This window comes from Schistocerca cancellata, chromosome 1 (genome assembly GCF_023864275.1).
Source record: "Schistocerca cancellata isolate TAMUIC-IGC-003103 chromosome 1, iqSchCanc2.1, whole genome shotgun sequence".
In the NCBI taxonomy this organism is placed as follows: Eukaryota; Metazoa; Arthropoda; class Insecta; order Orthoptera; family Acrididae; genus Schistocerca; species Schistocerca cancellata.
The window spans coordinates 332,110,358-332,133,926 of record NC_064626.1 but is presented as its reverse complement, the minus strand read 5'-3'; the positions used below and the strand labels follow the sequence as shown (position 1 = coordinate 332,133,926).

At 41.6% G+C, this 23,569-nt stretch overlaps 1 protein-coding gene across 1 annotated transcript; it reads right to left on the bottom strand.

Annotated features, from left to right (window-relative positions):
* Window positions 1-1,502: 1,502 nt before the first annotated feature.
* Window positions 1,503-22,288, bottom strand: LOC126173305 (uncharacterized). Its single transcript, XM_049920946.1, has 3 exons — window positions 22,094-22,288; window positions 2,015-2,109; window positions 1,503-1,714 (listed from the first exon to the last, which is right to left on the bottom strand). The coding sequence occupies exons 1-3, from the start codon at window positions 22,136-22,138 to the stop codon at window positions 1,543-1,545; spliced, it is 312 nt and encodes a 103-aa protein (XP_049776903.1). The 5' UTR covers window positions 22,139-22,288; the 3' UTR covers window positions 1,503-1,542.
* Window positions 22,289-23,569: the final 1,281 nt, after the last annotated feature.

Genomic DNA, 23,569 nt, shown 5'->3' with positions numbered 1-23,569 from the left:
CCCAAATTAATATGATTTCATTAAATACAAGCTTTGATAAAAAAAAAAAGGATGACAAAGGGAACAAGCCATGTCCAGTTTTTATCTAACAATTTCGGAAATTATGTTAACTGTTTTAGGAACCAATATAAGACCTACAAAAAAATTAGGAAGGATGTGTGAAATACCTGGGTGTAACGATTAGTGGCGGGCATAGAACAATGATTCTTATGAGATCAGTCGTAGGTAAAGCAGTTGGTAAACCTGAGTTTATTGGAATTATGCTGAGAAAATCCATTCAGTTCACAAATGAGACTGTTTACGAGACTCATGCAACCAATATTAGAACACTGCTCAGGCATGTGGAACCCATACCAAACAGGTCTAATAGGGGATACTCAATGTCTACAACAAAAGGCATCATGAATAGCAACAGGTTTCTTTGATCCATATGAGTGTCTCACTAAAGTGCTGGAAAACCTGAACTGACAGTCAGACACCAATTATCCCACAGAAGCCAACTTATAAATGAAATTGCCGAGGTCTCCATGACCACTTCTTGTCGTGCTTTTTGTTGGTGCCCGCCCGCCTAAGGATTCAGATGGTTACTCAAATTGGAAAAAAAATAAATAATAATACTCTGAGAATTCCAGGTGTCAGGAGGAAGTTGATGTCAAGAAACTCATGATAAATTAATTGTGAGTGGAGAGGGGAGGGGCATGCCTTAATAGTAACTATTCTTTCCTCGCAGCTGAGATGTACTAGCCATAAGCAGCAGTTCAACTGCAGTTTTGAAACACCAGTGACTTAAATGGAATAATATTCATATAGTTAGCACATTTTGAAATATCAAGTATTTTGAAATTTGTGATTTATAAAACTCAATAAAATTATATTTCAATGCTAGGTTAAAACAGATTTCCCTGAGATTTTATGAAATTCCTGAAATTTTTCGAGGTAAAATATAATTCACTGAGAATTCCACATTTTTCAGAAGAATCACCAACCTGGGATTCCAGTTGTTTAGCAGCACCAGCAATGGAGGGTAATCTTTGACAATGCTAGCCACTCAAAGTTATGAAAAGTCAAAAAAACCTCCAAAAATCAGTTGGCCTAAGACCTGAGATGAGTGCCAAGAGCCTACTTAATAAAATTTCAAGAACCAGTTTCAGTGAGAATCTAGGAATGTACTACTACTACTACTACTACTACTACTACTACTACTATACTGCACCCTACATATCACTGCCATAGGGTTTGCAAAGACATGGTTAGAAAAATTACTGTGCACCTACAGGCATTTAAGCAGTCGTTTCAGGAGTATGAATGTAGCTATAGATTTGAACTGTGTTCTTCCAAGTCAGGTATGGTGTATTTTGAGACTGGTTTCTTAATTTGATGCTCCATAATATAAGATGATAAATTTTGTCACCATCACGTACAAGAACATAATGAATAAGTAAATATCACTGTCTGAAATATTAGTTTATACATTACAGGATTTGCGATCAGTAATAAAAATATTAAAACTGAAAATTCTATTCTTGAACAATGGTGTGTTATCTATTGCTTATTCTGTAATATTTTGTATACACCAAATACTAAGAAACAAAGGAACATTAAAATTGCAGCCATAGCAAATGATTTGGTATTTTCTTTCTGAAGATGCTTTAATTCATGCTGATTCCTTTTTAGTTCTTCTTTCACTTCTTCAAGCTCTCCTTCAATACGCTGCCTGCAACAAAAGGGTTTCACTTGTTATGAGTAGATAATATTATGGAAACACACTGGCATTAATTGTATTTTGTCACAAAATCACAGTAGAAAGATACACGGGAGGTAATATGTAGAACAGATAACCTGAAAAAGTAACCAGAGTGCAGCAAAACTATAAAAACATGGCCTTTGCGTCAAAGTATTCTTAAGAAACATACTACTATCTAGAAACATGCAAACATATGAACTATGAGAATTTGAAAAACAACACCATTCATATCATTGTATGCCAACTAAGCAAAATGTAAAAACCAAGTACCTTTCATCAGATGAAAGATGCCTGCTTCTGAGGTTCCTTTCCAGAGCTTCTATTCTGTAAAAACCATACTTTATAGAGTCTTCTGCACTTTTGATCTGTAAAAGATTATATATAGACTTTAGAACGGAACTCACATTAAAATATACAAGGAAATACATCAAAGGAATTGAAAATTCTTGTTGTCCTTTGAAAATGTACAGTTCTCGAAGGGTAACATTCACATATCCTGTATTTATAGGTTACAGCAAGGGCTACTGAAAGGAAAGAGTGAAGGAAAAAGTGCTTACCATAACAGTTTGGCAAAAAGTTCAGTTCGGTATTGAGAATAGTAAAATTTGAAGCTGCGATTAGATGCAAAGATCAAAAAATAATAGTCAAAGGTATAAAAACTTAAGTAGGACTGTTGAAGACAAAGAGTTGCCAAGTTATGTAAATAATTACTATTAAAATGCATCACACATTTTATATTTGAACTTAAATAAGAAAATTTTAAATGTTAAAGCTTACTATTAACATTAAAACAGTTCCAACAAACTGACATGAGGTGTTAAAGGTATTAGGATACATATCCATAATCTCAGTATGTACAAATCAAACACTTAGAATCAACTGTAATTGCAACTGCTCCACATACACAAATGCACTTGAAGGGCAATATTAAAATATCATTCAGTGAAGAAGTGTTTCTCAAAAGTGTTAAGTATTCAAAAGTAATACCTTTGTTTAAAAGCTGTTGATTTGCCAACTACAAATATGAGATGGGGGGGCCACATTTTGTGCTACTGGGTGGTCAACTTTTTCCTTGGAAACAGCTTGGCGGTGACCATTCATCCTGGTCAGCAGCTGGTTAGTAGCCATACTAACATAGATAGCTGTACAGTGCAGAGTTGGTATATCATATGGCTGGTTTCATCTGATGGGGAAGGATAAGCGTTTTGACAGCATGGGAGTGAGTGCAAGGTGTTGGATAGGAGGATTGGGCAGGTCTTGGACCTTGGTCTTGTACAGGGATCCTCGTCGCAACAGGTTGGGAGAGGGAGTGGTAGTGGGATGGATTAGGATGATGTGTATGTTGGGCAGGCAATGGAATACCACTTCAGGAACGGTATTTGGTAAGATGTCCCATATTTCAGGACATGAATAGAGATAATCAAAGTCCTGATGGATATGGTTCAGTTGTTCCAGTCCAGGACGATACTGGATGATGAAGGGGTGCTCCTTTTGTAGATGTTTCTTGGTGGTGGTTGGAGGATTGACATGTGAGGATATGGCTTGGAAAATCTGTGTGCGGAGTTGGTCTGTGGAACAGTACCTATCTGAGAAGGCCTTCATGAGACCTTCAGCATACTGGGCAAGGAATTTCTCGTCACTCCAGATACATTGTCCACAAGTGGCCAGGCTATATAGGAGGGATTTTGGTGTAGAGATGGCAGCTGTCGAAAGGTAGGTACTATTGGTGTTTAGTGGGTTCGATGTGGACAGAGATACTGAAGGAGCCATCACAGAGGTGGAGCTCAACTTCTAGGATAGTGGAACATTGGTTGAGACATACCAGGTGCAGTGGATGGGAGAGATGGTGTTGAGAGTGTGAAGGAATGGAAATAGGCTGTCTGGGCTCCGAGGCCTGATCGTGAAGATATCATCAATGAACCTGAACCAGACTATACATTGGGAGTTTTTGGAGGTTAGGGAGGTTTCCTTTAGATTGCTTGCAAACAGATTGGCATAGAGGCGCCTGTGCTGAAGATTTGTTTGTATATCTTCCCTTCACAGGAAAAGTAGTTATGTGTAATGATATAGCTGGTGAGTTGCGTAAGGAATGAGGTAGTAGGTTTGGAGTCTGAAGCACATTGGGAGAGATAGTGTTTGATAGTAACAAAGCCATTGGCATGAGGGATGTTTCGGTATATGGAGATGGAATCAAAAGAGAAGATCAGGGATCCAGGAGGTAAAGGGGTTGGGATGCTGTTAAGTCGGTAAACGAATGTGGGAGGCTAGTTTTGGGCAACTGGTTGGAGGTGTTTGTCAACAAGAGGAGAAGTTATTTCAGTGGTAGTACAATAGCCAGCTGCGACAGGGCATCCAGGATTTTGTGGAACACATAGGAGCTGGGTATTCAGGGTGTCATTGGGATGAGGAGGGAGATGGGATCTGGGGAGAGGTTCTAGGAAGGGCCTACAGATTTCAGTAGGGATTTTAGGTTATGGTGGACTTCTGTGATGGGATCACTATGACAAAGGATTTAGGCGGAGACATCAGACTATTGGCAGAGGCATTCTACCAGGTAGTCACTATGACATCATGACACTGATGGAGCCTTTGCCTGAAGGTAGGATGATTAGGTCATGGTGTTTAAATGTTGTGTATGGCTGGCCTTTCTTGTGCTGAAAGGTTAGTGCTCTTAGGAAGGGATATTGGGAAGAATGGTTTGACTAAGTTGAAGGTAAGGAAATCCTGCAAGATGACCAGAGGGTGGCTAGGTGGGAGAGGGACGAGGGTCACAGTTGGATGGTGCTACATACTGAGAGAGGCAAGGTTCAATCTTGGAATTAGGCTGGCTTTGGTTGGAAGGACTGGTGGCAAAGAAGTGTTTCTACTGTAAGTTACAGGAGGAGGAGAGTAAGTCTTTAACAAAATCAACGTGGTTAAACTATGGGTGGGGGCTGAAGGTGAGGCCTTTAGAGTGGACTGAAACTTCTGTGGGACCGAGCTTTGTGTTTGAAAGATTACCAACAGTGTTTTGGGTTTGACTGGGCTCTGGATTTTGTGGACTGTTGGAATAGAAGTTTGGAGGATGTTATAAATTAAAAAGGTCGGTTAGGCAGTTTCTGGGCACTATGAGGGATTGACAAGCTGGTTTACATCTCCGAAACTGAAACCCTTGTACTCCAACACCTGTAGAGCTTTCCAGATATCACCTCCATAAATCATCCAACCTGTTGACATCCTACTCTCATCTTGGGACACCACTATCCATCAACACCTAGCCTATCCACAGTGAACCCTCTCAACAATGCCTCACAGCACACCCACCTTCAACATGCTCTTCAGGTTCGAAACCCACTACCTCATTCGTTACACACTTTGCCAACTATATCCTGACACACAACTACTTTTTCTTTGAAGGGAACGTATACAAATATATCCGTGGACAGTCATGGGCACATGTATGGTGCCCTACTATACCAACTTTTTTATGGGCCTTCTAGAGGAAACCTTCCTACCCTCCCAAAACTCCCAACCTCTAGTCTGATTCAGGTTCATTGATGACACCTTCATGATCTGGACTTAAGGCCAAGCCACCCTATTCTCATTTCTTCACAACCTCAACACTTTGTCTCCCATCTGCTTCACCTAGTCCACCTCAAAAGTCAACAATCCACTATCTTAGATGTTGACCTCCACACCTTCGTTCACATCGAACTCAATAAGCACCAACATTACTACATTTCGACAGCTGTCATATGTACCACACCTGAAAATTCATCCTATACAGCCTGGCCACCTGTGGGCAATGTGATTACATATCTGCTGGGACAAGAACTCTCTTGTCCGGTATGCTGGAGGACTTATGACGGCCTTCATAGACAGGTTTTCCGTGCCATATCCTCACACACCCTGAATCCTTCCACCAACCCCCAAGAATCAGCTACAAAAGGAGCATCCTCCTCATCGCCCAGTATCTTCCTTGACTGGAAAAACTCTCACCATGCCCTGAAATGAGAAACATCCTACAAAACATCCACCATACCCCTCCTGATGTGGGGTTCCATCACCCTCCCAACTAATACAACATCTTATCTATCCCTATGCCACTCTTACTCTCAATCTGCTGTAGACCAAGGTGCAAGACCTGCCAAATCCACCTCCTCAGTACTTCCTATTCCAGTCCTGTCACAAGCTTATCATACCCCTTAAGAGGCAGGGCCACCTGTGAAAGCAGACACGTTGTATACCAACTCTGCTGCAAACAGAGTACAGCTTTTTAAGTCAGTACGGCTACCAACCAGCTGCTGACCAGGATGAATGGCCACTGCCAAACTGTTTCCAAGAAAATAGTTGACCACATAGCATTCTGTGTCTGGATTGCTCTGAAAGCTAGCATGTGTGTTTTTTTTTTTTTTTTGTGTCTGTCAATGATTCAGCACTTCTGCTTTTCAGTGAGTGGCCCCCTTTACTTTTGAAGTATTTACATTAAGATCACAAGACAGCTAAAATCATGTTGTCAGATGAAATTAGTGAAAAATCAGTGATATATAGCTTTAGGTAGAACTATTGCTGAAGCCTGCGAAAGGACACATTCATAGTCCAATACCAATAAGTTGACCATGTAAATACAAATTACTTGATTTGGAAAAATGAGACAAAAATAAGTATTCATATTTAAAGATCTGTGATCCATGTTGAAATCATACTTTTTATTGCAGCTTACATCAAGGAGAGGAACTCAATTGGAAACATAGATACACATAAGAAAAGCTTTTGCCCTTCAGGTTTGTATATTGTCTCAAAGAACTGCTAATTGTTCAAGATATTAACAGAATGCAATTACACAGTCCAGTCACACAAATGTGACCACTGGACAAAAGCCTGAATAATTACCTTTTGCAGCACAGACTGCTATGAGCATGCAGGTAGAGAGACAATGAGGTTCTGGAAGGTACCGACAGGGATGTGGAACCGCACTGATTCCAGTGCTGTGGCCAATTGCACTGGGTTTCTCAGCTGAAGATCCATGGAGTAAACAGCCCTATCAGTGTGGTCCTAAACTCACCTTGGTGCTCTTCGGGTCCTAAACTCATCCTGGTGCTCTTTGGTCCATGCACACACACTGTGAGCTGTGTGACACGGTGCACTGTCCTGCTGGTGTATGCTATCATGTTGAAAAACAAACTGTGTGTGGGAGTGGACACAATTCCCAAGGATATGTGCATACTTGTGTTGATCATTATGCCTTCCAGAATGATGAGATCATCCAGGGGCTGCCACAGAAACATTTCCCAGACCCTAATACTCCCTCCTCCAGCCTAGACCCTTCCAATGATTCTTGGATGATGTTTGCTTCCAATCATTTCATGAGATACACGCCAATGGCCATCTGTGCAATGGAGCATAAAAAGAGATTCATCAGAAAAGGCTCCCTGTCGTTACTTGGTGGATGTCCTGTTGCTGTACTGGCGTACAAATTCCAGCCTTTGTTGTCAGTGAACAGAAATCAGCATGGATGCATGAACCAGGAGCCTGCAACAGAGACCCCTATGCAGCAATGTTCACTGAACAGTCATTGAGAATACACTGTTTGCAGCCCTTTTGTTCATCTGGACAGTCATTTGCTCAACAGTTGCATGTCTGTTTGCCCGTACATACCTCTGCAGCCTTCGTTCAGCTTCATCAATGGCTAATGGTGCACAACAGTTGCCTTGACGCCAGTTCTGGATAACACCATTTTGGCATGCATGGTACACTTTAACCATGGCAGCATGTGAACATTTTACAAATTTAACCATTTCGAAAATGCTTCCAACCTTGGCCCGAAAGCCCAATGATCATGCCCTTTTGATCTTCAGATAAATTTCTATGTTTCCGGATTACAACCACACATTTTTCTGCATCCCCCGACACGCTTCATATACCCTCCACTGCTACAAGTGCCACATGCCATGTATAAACAGATAATAGGGTACTGTTTTTATTGTGTATGTTTCCACCAGAATGTTTTTGTTGTTTTTCTCTTTCGCATTTTAGATCCAATTATACTTCCAGTAACTTAATGAAGAGAGCCTAACAAAGAATGGATAGTGAAGTTTTGTGAATGCAGAAAGGCTTGGAAAGGTGGTGTAGGTTTGTTAAGAGTTTAGAGAGAACCAAGTCCCAACGTAACTCTAACATTATTGTTTACATAATTGGTTTATTATGTTAAGTTACTCATACCATATAAATGCGTGTCCCCTGTGAACATAGGACCTTGCCAAGGTGGGATGATTTGCATGCCTAACAATACAGGTAGGCATTAGGTGGAACCACAATGGAGGGGTATTTGTGGAGAGGCCATACAAACATGTGGTTCCTAAAGAGAAACAACAGTAGCCTTTTCAATAGTTTCAGGGGCAACAGTCTGGGTTATTAACTGATCTGGCCTTATAATATCAGCTAAATGGCAGTGCTGTGCTGTACTGCGACTGGCTGAAAGCAAGGGGAAACTATAGCTGTTACTCTTTCTGAAGGCAAGCAGCTCTCCTGTATGATTTAATGATGTTGGAATCCCTTTGGGTATAATATTCCGGAGGTAAAATAGTCCCCCATTCGGAACCCCAGGTGGGAACAACTCAGGAAGATGTTGTCACGAGGAAAAATAAGACTGGCATTATGAGATTTTCACTCTGCAGCAGAGTGTGCACTCATACGAAACTTGCTGGCAGGTTAAAACTGTGTGCCGAACCGAGACTCGAACTTGGGACCTTTGCAAGTGCTCTACCATCTGAGATTTTCACTCTGAAGTGAAAATCTCATTCTGGAAATATCCCCCAGGCTGTGGCTAAGCCATGTCTCCGCAATATCCTTTCTTTCAGGAGTGCTAGTTCTGCAAGGTTCGCAGGAGAGCTTCTGTAAAGCTTGGAAGGTAGGAGAAGAGATACTGGCAGAAGTACAGCTGTGAGGACAGGGCATGACTCGTGCTTCGGTAGCTCAGATGGTAGAGCACTTGCCCGCGAAAGGCAAAGGTCCTGAGTTCGAATCTCAGTCCAGCACACAGTTTTAACCTGCCAGGAAGTTTCAAGACCGGCATTGTTTGGGGGTGAAGTGTGGAATGTTAGATCCCTTTATCACATATTTAGGTTAGAAAATTTAAAAAGGGAAATGGATAATTTGAAGTTAGATATAATGCAAATTTCTACAGTTTGGTGGCCGGATGAACAGGATTTTATGGATAACTTATAAACACAAAATTAAATAGGGATAATGTAGGAGTACCTCTAATAATGACTAAAAAATGGGAATGGAGGTCAGCTACAATGGACAGCATAGTGAATGCAGTCATCACAGCCAAGACAGACAAAAGCCATCACCCACCACAGCAGTACAAGTTTATATGCCAGCTAGCTCAGCAGTTGATGAAGAGATTGAAAGAATGTGTGACGAGATAAAAGAAATTATTCAGGATACGAAAATTTAATTGTAATGGTGGACTGGAATCTGATAGCATGAAAAGGAAGAGAAGGAAAAACAGTAGGAAAATATGGACTGGGGGAAATGAAATAAAAAGCCAACTGGTAGAATTTGGTACAGAGCATAATTTATTCATTGCTCACACTTAGATTATGAATAACGAAACAAGGTTGTATATGCGGAAGTGACCTGGAGATACTGAAAGTTTTCAGACTGATTATATAATGGTAAGATGGAGATTATACACTGTAAGATATTTCCAGTGACAGATATGGATTCTGACCACAATTTATTGTTTATGAAATGTAGATCAAAACTGAAGAAATGGCAAAAAGGTGGTAAATTGAGGAAATGGTGCATGGATAAGTTGAAAGACCCAGAGGTTGTTGAGAGTTTCAAAGAGCACATTAGCCGGTAAGTGACTGAAATCAAAAGAGAATACAAAAGACAAATGAGTAGTATTAAAAGGTAAAACAGTGAAGGCAGCAGAGAATCAAAGGTAAAAAAATAAGGCCTATTAGAAACCTTTGGATATCACAGGAGATACTGAATTCAACTGATGAAAAGACATAACATAAAAAGCAAATTAAGCAGGTGAAAAGGAACAGAGACATCTAAAAAATGAGATTAACAGATAGTGCAAAATAGCTGAACAGCAATGGTTGAGGACAAATGCTAGCCTACAGAAGCATGTACAGGGTGTTTCCATAAGAGCGTGCAAAAATATAACAGGATATAGTGAATGCTCCACTGACCAATCTTGGTAAGGAACATGGGGTTGGAGAAGCCAACTTAAGGAGATAGGAAGTAAACTTTTCTACGGCTTTGTCTAGCATTACTGTTTTCCAGCTTGATTACAATAACATGCATAAAAATTTACATGTACTGTGCTGTTTATTTACATATATATTCTTTATTTCCTGCAAGGAAACAAAGAGGATGAGCCTGATTAGTAGGAAGTCATGATGCAAGGTTTTATTTACTTTACATGAGGTTGGCACAAAGAGTTCTACTTGAGCTGTTTGAGAACATACCCTTGGCTATTCTTGAGAGGAAGTGGATACAATATTACAGTGCAATGCCTCACTTCAGTGTGGGTGTCCACAACCATCTCAGTGCGGTACTTCCTGGTTGTTGGATTGGAAGGGGAGGTCCTATTCTATTGCCTGCTAGGTCACCTGACCTGAAGGCCCTTGATTATTTACTGTGGGGATGTCGAGTCACTTGTGTATTAGATCCCAGTGGATACGGAGGTGGAATTAGTTGCCGGAATTGCAGCTGCCTGTTACGTGATTTGAAACACACCATGGATATTTGTCAAGGTGTGTCAGAATCTTGTTTGCCAATGTCATTCTTGCAGTGAGGTTGATGGCCACCAGTTTCAGTACATTTTGTAAGATACAATTCAAATGGTGCATTCACTGTATTAATGATGGTATTTGCAGTTAACTGTAACAAACGTAAATAAAAAAGTACACAATAATGTGATTCTACTAATATCTTCTTAATCTGGCTTCTCCAACTCCAGGTTCCCTACCTCAAATTGTTCAGTGGAGCATCCTCTATGTTTCGTTACATTTTTGCATGCTTCTACAGAAAAACCCTGTATAACAAGTGAAAAGACAGATACCACCCACAGGAAAATGAAAGAGGCTTTTGGAGGAAAGGAGGGAAGATCAGTGTTAAATGCCTCATTAACATTGAGGTCATTACAGACAGAGCACAAGTTCCGATTGTTTCAAGGTTGAAGGAGGAAATTAGCCATGCCCTTTCAAAGAAACCATCTTACCATTTGCCTGGAGTCATTCGGGGAAATGGATCGTGGGACATGGATTTGAACTATTGTCTTCCAAAATGCAGGTCTAGTGTGCTACAAACTGAGCCCTTTGCTCGGTTTGGAGAAAAGACAAATACCCATATGAATACTGAGACCTTGTGGAAAACAAGTTCTAAGCAAAGGAGAAAAAGCTGAAAGATGAAAGGAGTATATAATGTGTCTACACAAGGGAAAGATGAAGATGAGACAGGAGATATGATGCTGCGAGAAGAATTTGACAGAGCACTGAAAAACTCAAGTCAAAACAAGGCCCCTGGAGTAGTAGATATTCCCTCAGAATTACTGATGTTCTTAACACAACCAGCCATAACCAAATAATTCCACTTCATGTGCAAAATGTGAGACTGGGGAGCAACACTCAGACTTCCAAAATAATGTAGTAATTCCAATTCCAAAGAAAGCAGTAGCTGACAGGTGTGAATATTACCAAAATTAGATTAATACATCACAGCTGCAAAATACTGACATGAATTTGTTATAACATCTAGTTTAACAAATATATTTCAAGGACGACACAATACATGTAAGTCACAGATCAAGTAAACAAAGTAAGACGTGTGTACACTGTAACAGTCAAATCAGCACTGAGTCCAAGACTAGCGGCCGCTGGCTGGCTGGCCGCTTAGGTGGTGCGGCTGCTGCATGGCTGGCAGACAGCGCCGCGTGTAGACAACGTGCGTAACTGTGCGGCGGCACTTTGAAAGATCGGGCGAGTCACAACACTTTTCCCCCCTTTGAATTTTTTGTACTGGTCTTGATGGAGGTGGCCTGTAGATTGCTAACGTCCATAGGTGTTGTTTGACTGGCCGTAAAGTCTCGAGGAGGAGGCTTCCCGTACAGACGGAAGTGTCCCCGATGATAACGGGTCGAGATGACAGGAGACGTGGGGGTCGAACCTGCTGGGGCCCCATGCCCCAATCTGCCCGTTGTGGGAAGTCCGGTTGTTACAACAGAAGACATGGGCGATGTGTCGGAATCCCTAGGAGAAGTAGGCGAGTAGAGTTGCTCCGACAGATGATGGTCATCTGGTTCCTGCATGGGCACGTCTCCTGGTGGCGTCAGTTCTTGTGCTGGCTCCAAGATGATGGCGAGAGGACTGCGTTGTGAGTAATGAGAGATTCCAAGATCCCGAGCGTCAGGTAGAGCTGAAGGTGGTGTAGCGGCTTTCTGAACAGGCATTGCCGGCACACGAGGCCGAAGCTGGTCCGAATGATGCACTGCAACACCCGTGTCTGTCTGGATTTCATACAGGCATCAGCCACGGTGTTGTAAGATGCGGCCAGGACTCCATTTTGGCCGCCTGCCATATCCCCGTACCCATACAAGGTCGCCGGTGGTGAACCGGCCAAGCGAAGGCACCCACGGCTGTGAGGTGTAAGGCCGCAGAAGAGGAAGTAGTGGGCGGGGCTGTCGGCCATGTAAGAGCTCAGCCGGGCTGTGTTTGCCCATGGGGGTGAAACGGTAAGAAGCCAGAAATTGGATAAGCGCATCATCAGCAGCAGAAGAAGTCAGGAGTTTCGTCATCTGAGCCTTAAATGCGCAAACCAGTCGTTCAGCCTCACTGTTTGACTGTGGATGGAACGGAGGGGCCATGACATGCATGACGCCGTGACGGGCACAAAAATCCGCAAAATCAGATGAAGCAAATTGCGGACCATTATCAGTAACAAAAGTAGAGGGAAGGCCTTCCAAAGAGAAAATGCGAGCCAGAGCATTGGTGGTTGCCGCGGTGGTAGGCGACGTGCAATGGACAATGAAAGGAAAGTTAGAGTAGGCGTCAATAACGAGAAGCCAGTAAGTACCTAAAAAAGGTCCCGCAAAGTCAGCATGAATACGCTCCCAGGGCTTCTCAGGCGAAGGCCACGGCGACAAAGATGACTTCGGGGCGGCGGCCTGTGACGCACAAGGGCCGCAGGCAGCGACCATGTGTGCGATTTCAGAGTCGATGCTGGGCCAGTACACATGATGGCGTGCCAGAGATTTTGTGCGAGAGACACCCCAGTGCCCTCGGTGAAGGAGGCGCAAGATCGAAGCACGCAAAGACGCAGGTACCACAACATGCGGCGAAACGTTTTCGGTGGAAAGAAGGATAACACCATCTCTAGCCGTGAGGCAGTAATGCAAAGCGTAGTAGTTCCGAAAAGGATCAGAAGTCTTAGCGGACGGACGATCTGGCCAACCCTTCTGAATATAGCGTAAAACCCGGGAGAGGGTAGGATCAGAACCTGAAGCAGCCGCCAGCCGGTCCCTGGTGATGGGGAACCCGTCCACAACCCGCTGCTCGGCAACATCCAGGTGAAAACACAAAAGTTCGTCCCTATCGAATGCCAGTTAAGGACCCATGGGAAGGAGAGACAGTGCATCAGCATTCGCATGTTGAGCCGTCGGCCAGAAATGAATCTCATAATTGAAACGAGACAAGTAAAGAGCCCAACGCTGGAGGTGGTGTGCAGCCTTGTCGGGTAGTGTCGTTGATGGATGAAACAAGGAAACAAGTGGTTTGTTATCCGTAACAAGATGAAATTTGGATCCATAGAGAAAACACCAAACTTACGAAGAGTATAAATAATGGCCAAAGCTTCTTTTTCAATTTGAGAATATTTTCGTTGGGCATCCATGAGCGTTTTGGAGGCATAAGCAATGGGTTGTTCAGAACCATCAGAAAAACTGTGCGCAAGGACTGCACCAACCCCGTATTGAGAGGCATCTGTGGCAAGAACAAGATGTTGGCCAGGTCGATAAGTAGCCAGGCACGGGGCCTGTTTCAGCATAGTCTTCAATTTCTGGAAAGCTGCATCGCATGATGCAGACCAGTGAAAGGGCATGTTTTTATGCAACAGGCGATGCAACAGCTGAGCCACCGAAGCCGCAAATGGTAAAAACCTGTGATAGTATGCTATTTTCCCCAAGAAGGCCTGCAGTTCCTTAACAGATGTAGGGCAAGGAAGGGCATCAATCGCAGTGACAGTTTGCTGAAGCAGACGAATACCATCCCAAGAGAGTTGAAACCCCAAGCACGTGATAAGATGCCTGAAAAAATTTTGATTTCTGAAGATTACACTTAAGACCAGCAGTCTTTAAGACGTGAAATAGGGTGTGGAGATTCTAAAGATGTTCTTCAGTGGTGGAGCCAGTGACAACAATGTCGTCCATGTAATTTATACACCCTGGGACTGGGAGCAATAATTATTCCAAGAATCACTGAAAGAGAGCAGGGGCGCTGGCAACCTCGAATGGCAATTGTTGCTATTGATAGAGGCCGAAAGGCGTGTTAAGGACCAGGAACTGCCGGGAAGCAGCGTCGAGAGGAAGTTTATGAGAAGCTTCTGACAGGTCAAGTTTAGAAAAATACTGGCCTCCAGCAAGTTTAGTGAACAATTCTTCAGGTCGGGGCATAGGGTAAGTGTTGATGAGGCATTGAGCTTGTACAGTGGCTTTGAAATCGCCACAGAGACGAATATCACCATTGGGCTTAGCAACGACAACAGGAGAGGACCACTCACTGGAAGTGACAGGAAGCAAGACCCCCGAAGCAGTGAGACGATCCAGCTCCCATTTGACCCAATCACGAAGGGCCACAGGAATGGGCCAAGCCTGAAAAAACTTAGGCCGAGCACTGGGTTTGAGCGTGATATGAGCTTCAAAGTCGTTTGCATGGCCTAACCCAGGAGAAAAAAGGGACGAAAATGTCGTCAACAAGGAATCCAATTGAGCATAAGGAATAGCATCAGAGATGATATTGACAGAGTCATCTATGGAGAACCCAAAAACAGAAAAAGCATCAAAACCAAAAAGATTCTCTGGGTTACTATGGTCGACCACAAAGATGGGAACAGTGCGAATGAAGGATTTTTAAGATACCGCAGCATTAAATTGTCCCTAGAGAGAAATCTTCTGTTTATTGTACGTCCGTAATTGCCTAGTGACAGGTGATAGGATTGGAGAACCCAACTGAAGATACGTCTGAGAATTGATGATAGTGGCAGCAGAACCAGTATCCACCTGCATGCAAACATCCCGACCAAGGATTTGGACAATGAGGAATAACTTCCCTGAAAGGGAAGAAGTACCATTGACACAACACAGAAGCAGAACCAGTGTCACATTCATAAACGTCAGGTATGCGGTCGGATTTGCAAATGGATGACACATGACCCTTCTTTTTGCATTTATAACACATGGCCCAACATTGGGGACAATCCTCCCGTGAATGTTTCGTTAAACACTGCGGACATGAAGGAAGTTGCCGTGGGTTTTGCTGCAGTTTCTTAGAGGTTTGTTTATGGGTTTATGGGGGACACGCCGCAAGCTTCGTCAACAGTGCAAAGAGGTTGTACGTCCCCAATGTCACCCCCTGCCTCTATTTGCGCTCCAGCGGCACAAGAAATTTCAAAAGACTGAGCGATGGATAGGACTTCATCCAGTCAGATTTTCCAACTGAAGGGCACGTTGCCTAACGTCTTTGTCGGGCGCCAACCGGATAATAGCATCCCGTACCATGGAATCAGCGTAGGATTCTTTGTTAACGTCAGTAACAAATTGACACTTTCAACTGAGACCACGAAGTTCAGCAGCCCAAGCGCGATAGGATTGATTCGGTTGTTTTTGACAACGATAAAAGGCAACACGAGAAACTACCACATGTGTATGCTTTTGAAAATATACGGACAGAAGTGAGCACATTTCAGCAAAGGACAAAGACGCAGGATCTTTCAAAGGAGCCAATTGCGACAACAACCAATACATTTGATAAAACAAATCTGGGACAGCTCTATCAAATGGTCATGTAAAATTCAAAAAACATTTTCTCCGTAATGGGAAAGAAACTGACATTTTCCATCAAAACTGGATGTCACAAGAGAGACTTAATGTGCAGTATTTCTATGGGCTAACTCCAGCAACACACTGAAAGAACAAAATTGCAACTATCTGCTGAAAAACTAAAGACAATGCACCTCAAGACTCATAGAAAAGGCACCTGGTACCATATGACACTGCAGTTCAACAAAATACACAGTGTTATAGATGGTGTTAGGGAGTAGACTCCATTTTGAGAGAAACGGTCTTCAAAATCACAGTTCTTCGGGTAATTGCAGAGTTGATCCATTGAAAAATTCACAACCAATTTCTTGCCCCCTCCGTGTTCAACCCGATTTAATATTCTTTCCTTGAGTGTGCACACACATCCTGTTCTTCTGTGCAAAAAGTGAATGATGTAAAGGAATTTTTGTGTACAAGTACCGGTGAAACCTGAAAAAGTGCACTTTTCAGTCCAATGTCAACGAGCTGACCAAGTAAATACCAATTTAATATGATTTGGAAAAAATGAGAAAATTAAAGATGCATATTCAAAAACATGTGATCTACACTGAATTATATTTTTCTTACCAGCTTTCATCAACTTAGAAGAGAAAAACAAATTTAGTGTCGCATAGAGTTCTAAGCAGATAAAGAAGGTAGCAGAGTTCATTTATTTACTGATAATATTTGGTGCAGTGTACACTACACAAGTTCTCGCAATAATAAATGTAATGACTTGGATATTACAAAACATTACAACTGACAATGTAGTCGTCTTCACATAGAAGCATCAGACTGGAATTTCCTAAAATCATAAGCTGACAACTTCCAACAAACTAAATTAAAATTTTTCCTCATAATATATTTTGTACTGACTCTGAAATTTATAACTGGATATTCTGGAGAGGTGATTTTGCTCTAAAAAAAACAAAAAACTATCTGTGATAACTATTGTGGAATGAATAAGCCTTTTAATTACTTCTCACAAACTCTACACATGAATGACTAACAACAGAATGAGAAAGATAGTCGACACCCTCCTAATGGAGCAATGGCTTTAGAAAGGCAGTATGTTGTAACGATAGTGTAACTACTGTATGCCAATTCGCTGAAAAACAAAAATAATACAATCTGGATACTCTCACCGCATTCACACATTACGAAAGGGGCTTTCAATAGAATAAGCAGAAGCAAGCTTTGGATTAAAAGGGAAGAAATGAACCCATCCAAGGCATTTAGTACACGTATGTCTACTATGGAGTTTGTATCAGCACACAGAAGTTATAATACATCCATGGAAAGAGAAGACAATATCAATGAAGATCATCAGAGGAGTACAAAAAGGGTGTAGCCTTTCACTTACTATGTTCAGTATATATCTAAATGACACTGCTAGATAATAGTACTGGGAAGTTAAACACTTACTGTTAAGAAAAGATCTCCATGTATTAAGCATCTCCATGTATTGTATTTAATTGTTTTCAAAACAATCTATGACTGAGAATAAAATGGTCATGCAAAAAAGAAATTGCAAACTTCAATTAATCTACACACTATTAAATTTAACGGGTTACAGCATAGTTTCACTTAACTGTTGTTGGAGAATCTACTTCTGAACTGTTTTAGTGTAATTAACTGTCGAAAAGAGAAATTTTAAGCATGCTACTTGATACACTAGGAAGTTGAGGTTAACGTGTTGTTAACTCAGTTTAGAATAGAGTCCTCTGAGTTTTAGGGTGAGAAACATTGCCAGCTGAGTTTTGGATTAATAGATTTGTATTCAACAGGTAAATTTTCATCACACTCTATATACTGAGATAAAATTCTGCAGAAAAGAACATGCCAAAGAATACTGTACTTAAATTGCTAATTGGAGAAACTGACTACACTGCATGGAATAGGAAAGTAAAGAGACTATTTGGATTACCTAGAATGCACTTTGTGGATGTCACTGACAAGAAATCAGTGAAGCTCCAGTCACTGGAAGAAGATAAGCATAAGTCAAAAAGTATAAGAAACAGTTGGATTCGTATAATAAGGTAAATGGTTGTCCAAAGTCATTGATTCACACAAAGAGACAATAAAGAGAATACTAGAAATACTTCACCTCTTGGACGAAGTCTTTCTTCAGAAGTAGGAAAACCATACATGTTCATACGACTGACACACAGAAGGCCATTGTCACCTGGCACTGTGATAGACTGTGTGTGACATGTTCCACACTCACAAGAATCATCTCATTTTTGAGTCTTTGGAACGAAAACTGAGTCTAATCTAATTTAATATAATCCAAGCAGCCATCTAGCCGAGGTGAGTTGTGTGGCTAAGGAAAATGTGTGGGGTGGGGAGGGGGACAATGATGTGCTGCCTGTGGGAGAACACAGGGATGTGGCAGGGACAGGGTAGCACTGCTAGGGACAGATCAGGAGGCTATCTGGGATCGGGAGGGGTGGAGGGAAAAAGGGGGGGGGAGGGAGATGGGAGATAAAGAAGAGGAAAGGACTATGTAGGTGGGTTGCTGGAATAGAAGACATATGTAGTACTGGAGTGACAGCAGAGGAGGGTATAGCAGATGGAGGACAGGGAGAAACGTGGATTACGGGGGCGGGGGGGGGGGGGGGGGGTGTTGTGTTACAGGAACAAAGGATATGTTGTACGGAGAGTTCTCACTGGCACAGTTCTGGAAAGCTGGTGTTGGTGGGAAGAACGCAGATGGCACAGGCTGTAAAACCAGTCATTAAAATGAAGCACCGCATGTTGGATGGTCATTCAGCAACTGGGTGTTCCAGCTCTCTCTTTGGCTACCATCTGGCAAAGGCCATTCATGGGGACAGACAGCTTGCTAGTTGTCATGTCCATGTAGAATCCAGCACAATGGTTGTAGCTAAGTTGGTAGTCCATAAGGCTGCTATCACAGGTGGCCCTGCTCTTGATGGGAAGAAGATCCCAGTGACAGGACTGGAGTACGTGGTAGTGGGTGGATGTATAGGAAGGGTCTTGCATCTGGGTCTATTGCAAGGCATGAGGTATGAGGCAAGGGGTGGAAGCAGAGGGAGAGTAGGAATGAAAAAAGTATATTGTTTAGATTGGGTAGGCACCATAATACCACTGTGGGTGGGATGAGAAGGGCGTTCATTTCAGCGTAGGTTGAGAGATAGTCGAAATTCTGGTGGAGAACGTCACAAAATAAGTGCATCTTTGTGGCTGGACAGTGAGTATGTGGGGAATAATGGATGACTGGTGAGGCAAGGCATGGGAGATCTGTTTCTGGGCAAGACTGGGATGGTAATTTCAACCTGTGAAGGCCTCACTAAGACCCTTGACATATTTGCAGAGGGACTTACTGTACTTATTCCAGCCTGGACTTTCTATTGTTTGATTTAGTTTTGCAAAGTGTATAGTAACAAATGGAATTAGTGATCACATGTATCAAAAGGCCATAAACAAACAGCTAGTAATACACAGGATGCCTTAAAGCTGCAGTTTGAAGCCACATCCAAAGATAATTTCTTTGTAACTTGTACAAACTTTTTCTCTTTTGGCTGCATACAAGGTGAAGATGTTTCAATTCATATAGAAAAACTAAAAAGTTTGTTTAATGAGTTGAACAATGGACTTCCAGATAAACTGTAAATATTTTTTTCGATTTCATGTTAGTTTGCATATTTTGACAAGAGACTTCAAAATGTTTCCATCAATTTGGATGTTACTAACAAAGGATGAAAAGAGAACATTCAATGAATTAACAGTCCAGTTATGTATGTTTGAGAGGAATTTTATGAAGAATTCCAACAGTGACAAAAATGTCAGAAGTGCTAATGGTAACCACAATGAAGCAAAAACAAGATGGCAAAAACAAACATTTTATGGGTTAATCAAGAAAAAGCAACATTTGCAATTATTGTAAAACAAAGGGCTATGAGAAAAAGACTGTAAAAAGTGGAAACAAGTAGTAGTCTTAACTGAAGCAATGATAGTCATGAAGGTGCTAAAACTGTTCTGAAAACAGTCTGTGAAGAGGTCTATTTAGTTGAAGCACATACAACATGGTGGGTTGACAACAGAGCTACAAGACGTCCAGTCAATAGCTCAGATTAATTTACATACTTTAAAGAAATTTTTTATAGCCCAGATCAAGTTCAAAACTGGTGTTTAGTACCGGATTTGACAGGTAAGACTGTCATCTCCGGATCTTTAGAAACTGTTTTGGTTCTGTATCATGTTCTATTGTGTGCTCATTATTCATACCACATTACCCAGGTCTCACATCTAGGTCTATTTGTAAGGATGTGAGTCATAAGGCAAGGAGCTGGGAACAGGGACGGTGAAGGTACAAACAAGGAATTGCGTAGGTTGGGTAGGCAGTGAAATACCACTGAGGATGGTGTGGGGAGGATATTCCTCACTCCAGGGCATGATGATAGATAGTCGAAACCCTGGCAAAACATCCCAAGATTAATGAACACACAATGGAATAACATGTACAACCAAAGAAGTCAGATCTGAAGATAACAATCGAAAAAACAGTTCTGAATGCAATCTTGGGTACAAAACATTTCTATAATGCGCAGACTTTCTAAAATTTGACAGTCCATGTGGTGTAAACGCAGCCAAAGCATTCGTCACCTCAGTGTATATCCAACAACCAGAAGGGTGCACTGATGGCAGAGAGACAGGCAGTCAATTAGTTATGGCAAAGATCAGCAGGATGCCAGAAATTTCACTGCGGAGTTGAAAACTGAATTCATGGTAGTCTGGCATCATACTGTATTTCCTTGGACTGATCTGATGATGGTGCAGTCAAGATAAATCACCAAGCTTATAAAAGGAAGATTCTGGAGCATTTCAATTTTCAAGAGTGAAAATCTGTATCAACCTACTGCAAAGGAAACAGATACGTCACAAGCAAAAACAAGGAACGCAGGAAAGTGTGATTTTCTTTAGCCTGATGCTTGGAGCAAGACCTGATTTGAATTATAGTGTGAGATTTTTGTTTTGAAGACTTGACTCACCATTAAAAGAAGATGTAGTGAGGCTACAATGAGTATTCCAGTATACTGTATGCATATGTGAATTATTGTTAAGATTCATGCAATGACACATTAAATTCCCACGGTGATGGAGACTTTGGAGGATGCAACATAAAAGATCAACAACCGATATCCTTTATTACACTTATAGCGGAGCTACCTCCCAGTTCAGGCAAAGACAGGTAATGAATCTCCTGCTGCCTCTGAAGCAAAGTAAGTCACTGCAAAAGGCATTGTTAAGGCAATAATTTAACTGTGCAGACTTAAGGGTGGTGAAAGCTGACAGTAGTTCCTGCCCTCAAGGTTGATAATAGAGGAACAGTGAGACCCACACAGAATCCTAAATTCCATCACTGCACAAAACATATAGACGTAAAGCATTTTTTATTGGAGAAAAGTGATACAGCAGTTAAACGTCCAGAACTTGTCAGCCAGCGTCTTATAGACAACGCCCCTGGAAAATCCATAACTGTCTATTTTGTCAGAAAAGGGTCTTTCATGTTGAGGTGTACCATCTTCATTTATTAACGATTTCCAGGTACTGTATTCAACTAATTACAACAAAGTACAAGGAGAGTACACAACAGCCAATCACCAGTTACAATTAATATGCAAACTGTTAATATTAGCTATGAATATGCAAATGTCACGCCTAAATTACATGACTTTCTAATGCTACATGCTGCAATACACAGAACACTAGATGGCAAGACATGGTAGGAGACAAAATTAACTCCTATTCTAACATATGGAAACTTATCTTGGACATTAAATAAGACGACAAAAAGCATAGAGTCGCCTGAGATAAATTTTTTGGTGAAAGCTGTAGGACGAGCCCTCAGAGATCATAAACAAAACATACAGAACGAGAACTTCATATATCACTTTATAAACGAAAAAAAAAAAGAACAGAGCTAGGATGCATAAAATACAAACATGTGAACAGAATGGGAGAAGGCAGGTTAGTTAAACAAGTGACCAATCATAAATAATCAGCTGAGAGAGATTCAGGGCGACCGAGAAACATATGGTCTTACTGAAGACGGAAAAGGCTGTAAACCTCCGCCACAAAGAGAAGACAATTCGGATATTGTCTACAAGTTGTACAAGTAACTGTGGCCATTTATATGGTTACCAGTGGAGGCTTCTCACATTTACACTACTTCGACGTACAAGAGCTATGAGCGTTTTGTCGGGGAACTGTAGCGTTATACGTAACAGCGAATAAAATAACATATGTATTTTTACCCCAGAAAGAATGGAACGCGGTTCAGAAGTATTTCCCATATCCATCTTCTCTGCTATCTAAGTACATATATTTACTCTAATGTCATTATCTTGTGAGCGCCACAATCTTTGAGTAATTCAGTTTACTTTCAAATCTGTCAGTAACAGGTGGCAAAATCAGTGTCTTTCGTTACTAAAGATAAAACACAACACAATATGTTTATGTCTCTCCTGCCACAGATTGTGGCTTGCTGTAGTAGCATCGTGAGCTACCGTTCAGACAGGGCGTCACAAACTCTACATAGTTTCACAGCTTTAATTTGAAATCATATGGGCTGGTATGAATGTTATAGTGCAGGTCACGGCCTTAGAACTATGACAAGAGTTAAATATAAGGAAAACGAAACTCAGGTGTTGGATCCGAAAATAGATTTTGCACAGGGATAAATCATGGAAACAAATACATTTATAAAAGGAATAATACCAGGAGACGAAAATGGTGTCTGCAATGGCAAACTAACCAACAGCAAGCATGTAAATATAATCGGCAGATACGCCATTCTTCCAACCAACCAGGATTTCAGAATATTATTATATACGTTGAACAGGCATTTCGAATAACTAATTTTTAAGCCCGTTCTACACGGGATGTTTGAGCTTGCAAGTTTGCCCTTGATGCAGCGGTTCCGCCAGCCTCTGCCGTGTAGACAGGGCCACTTGCACAAATTTAACGCGTACGATCGCTGTTAAGCCCGTTCTACGCGGGACCACGGGAGTGTAAATGGCCAAATGCGGCCTCCCACTCTTTTCTCTGTCATGATGAATCTCGAGCAGTGACGTCATCTGGCAGCTACTGCAGTTTGTTTACAACTGTGTCGTTTGTGTGTATTTCTTGTCCTGCCGAGTGTTCAGTTGGAAAGGAGTTTGTTTCGTGTGTCTTGTAGCTTCGTTTTTGGAATTATGTCTACAAATACGTCGTATTGTGCAGTTGCTGAATGTAGTAATAGCAGACGTAGGACTGAAGGCATAATTTACCATCTTTTCCAAAAAATGTTGAACTACAGCGTAAGTGGATTGCTCGTTGTAAACGAGAGGATAAAGTTAATGTTAATAATACAAGAATATATTCTGAACACTTTTGTGAAAGCGATTACAAACGAGACTTGCAGAATGAATTGTTAGGTCTACCTACACGGAAATTGCTACAGGATAATGGTGTTCTGTCTCAAAAAATACCAAACTGTCACGGAAATATATTCCAAGTTCCAGGTCCTAGTACCCCGAATGTTACCGGTAGCGTTCTAACAGGGAGAGAACGTCCCTGTGACACTAGAACAGTAAAAATAAATAAATAACTCTCTCAATGTTGAAAACTTTATGTCTGAAGAAAAGTTAGCTGGACAAATCCAGCAACACAGACATTTTTACTGATCCACTAATTTCACTTAAAGACCAGGAAATTCAAGAACTGAAGAGAGAATTGGTTAGTTCGAAGAT

What these genes read in the sequence shown, in the direction of transcription:
- LOC126173305 (XM_049920946.1), bottom strand. Translation starts at nt 22,138, where the DNA reads ATGGATATGGGAAATACTTCTGAACCGCGTTCCATTCTTTCTGGG. An exon ending in CGCGTTCCATTCTTTCTGGG is followed by an intron (nt 2,110 to 22,093) that starts GTAAAAATACAT and finishes AATCTTTTACAG; the next exon opens with ATCAAAAGTGCAGAAGACTC. An exon ending in CATCTTTCATCTGATGAAAG is followed by an intron (nt 1,715 to 2,014) that starts GTACTTGGTTTT and finishes CTTTTGTTGCAG; the next exon opens with GCAGCGTATTGAAGGAGAGC.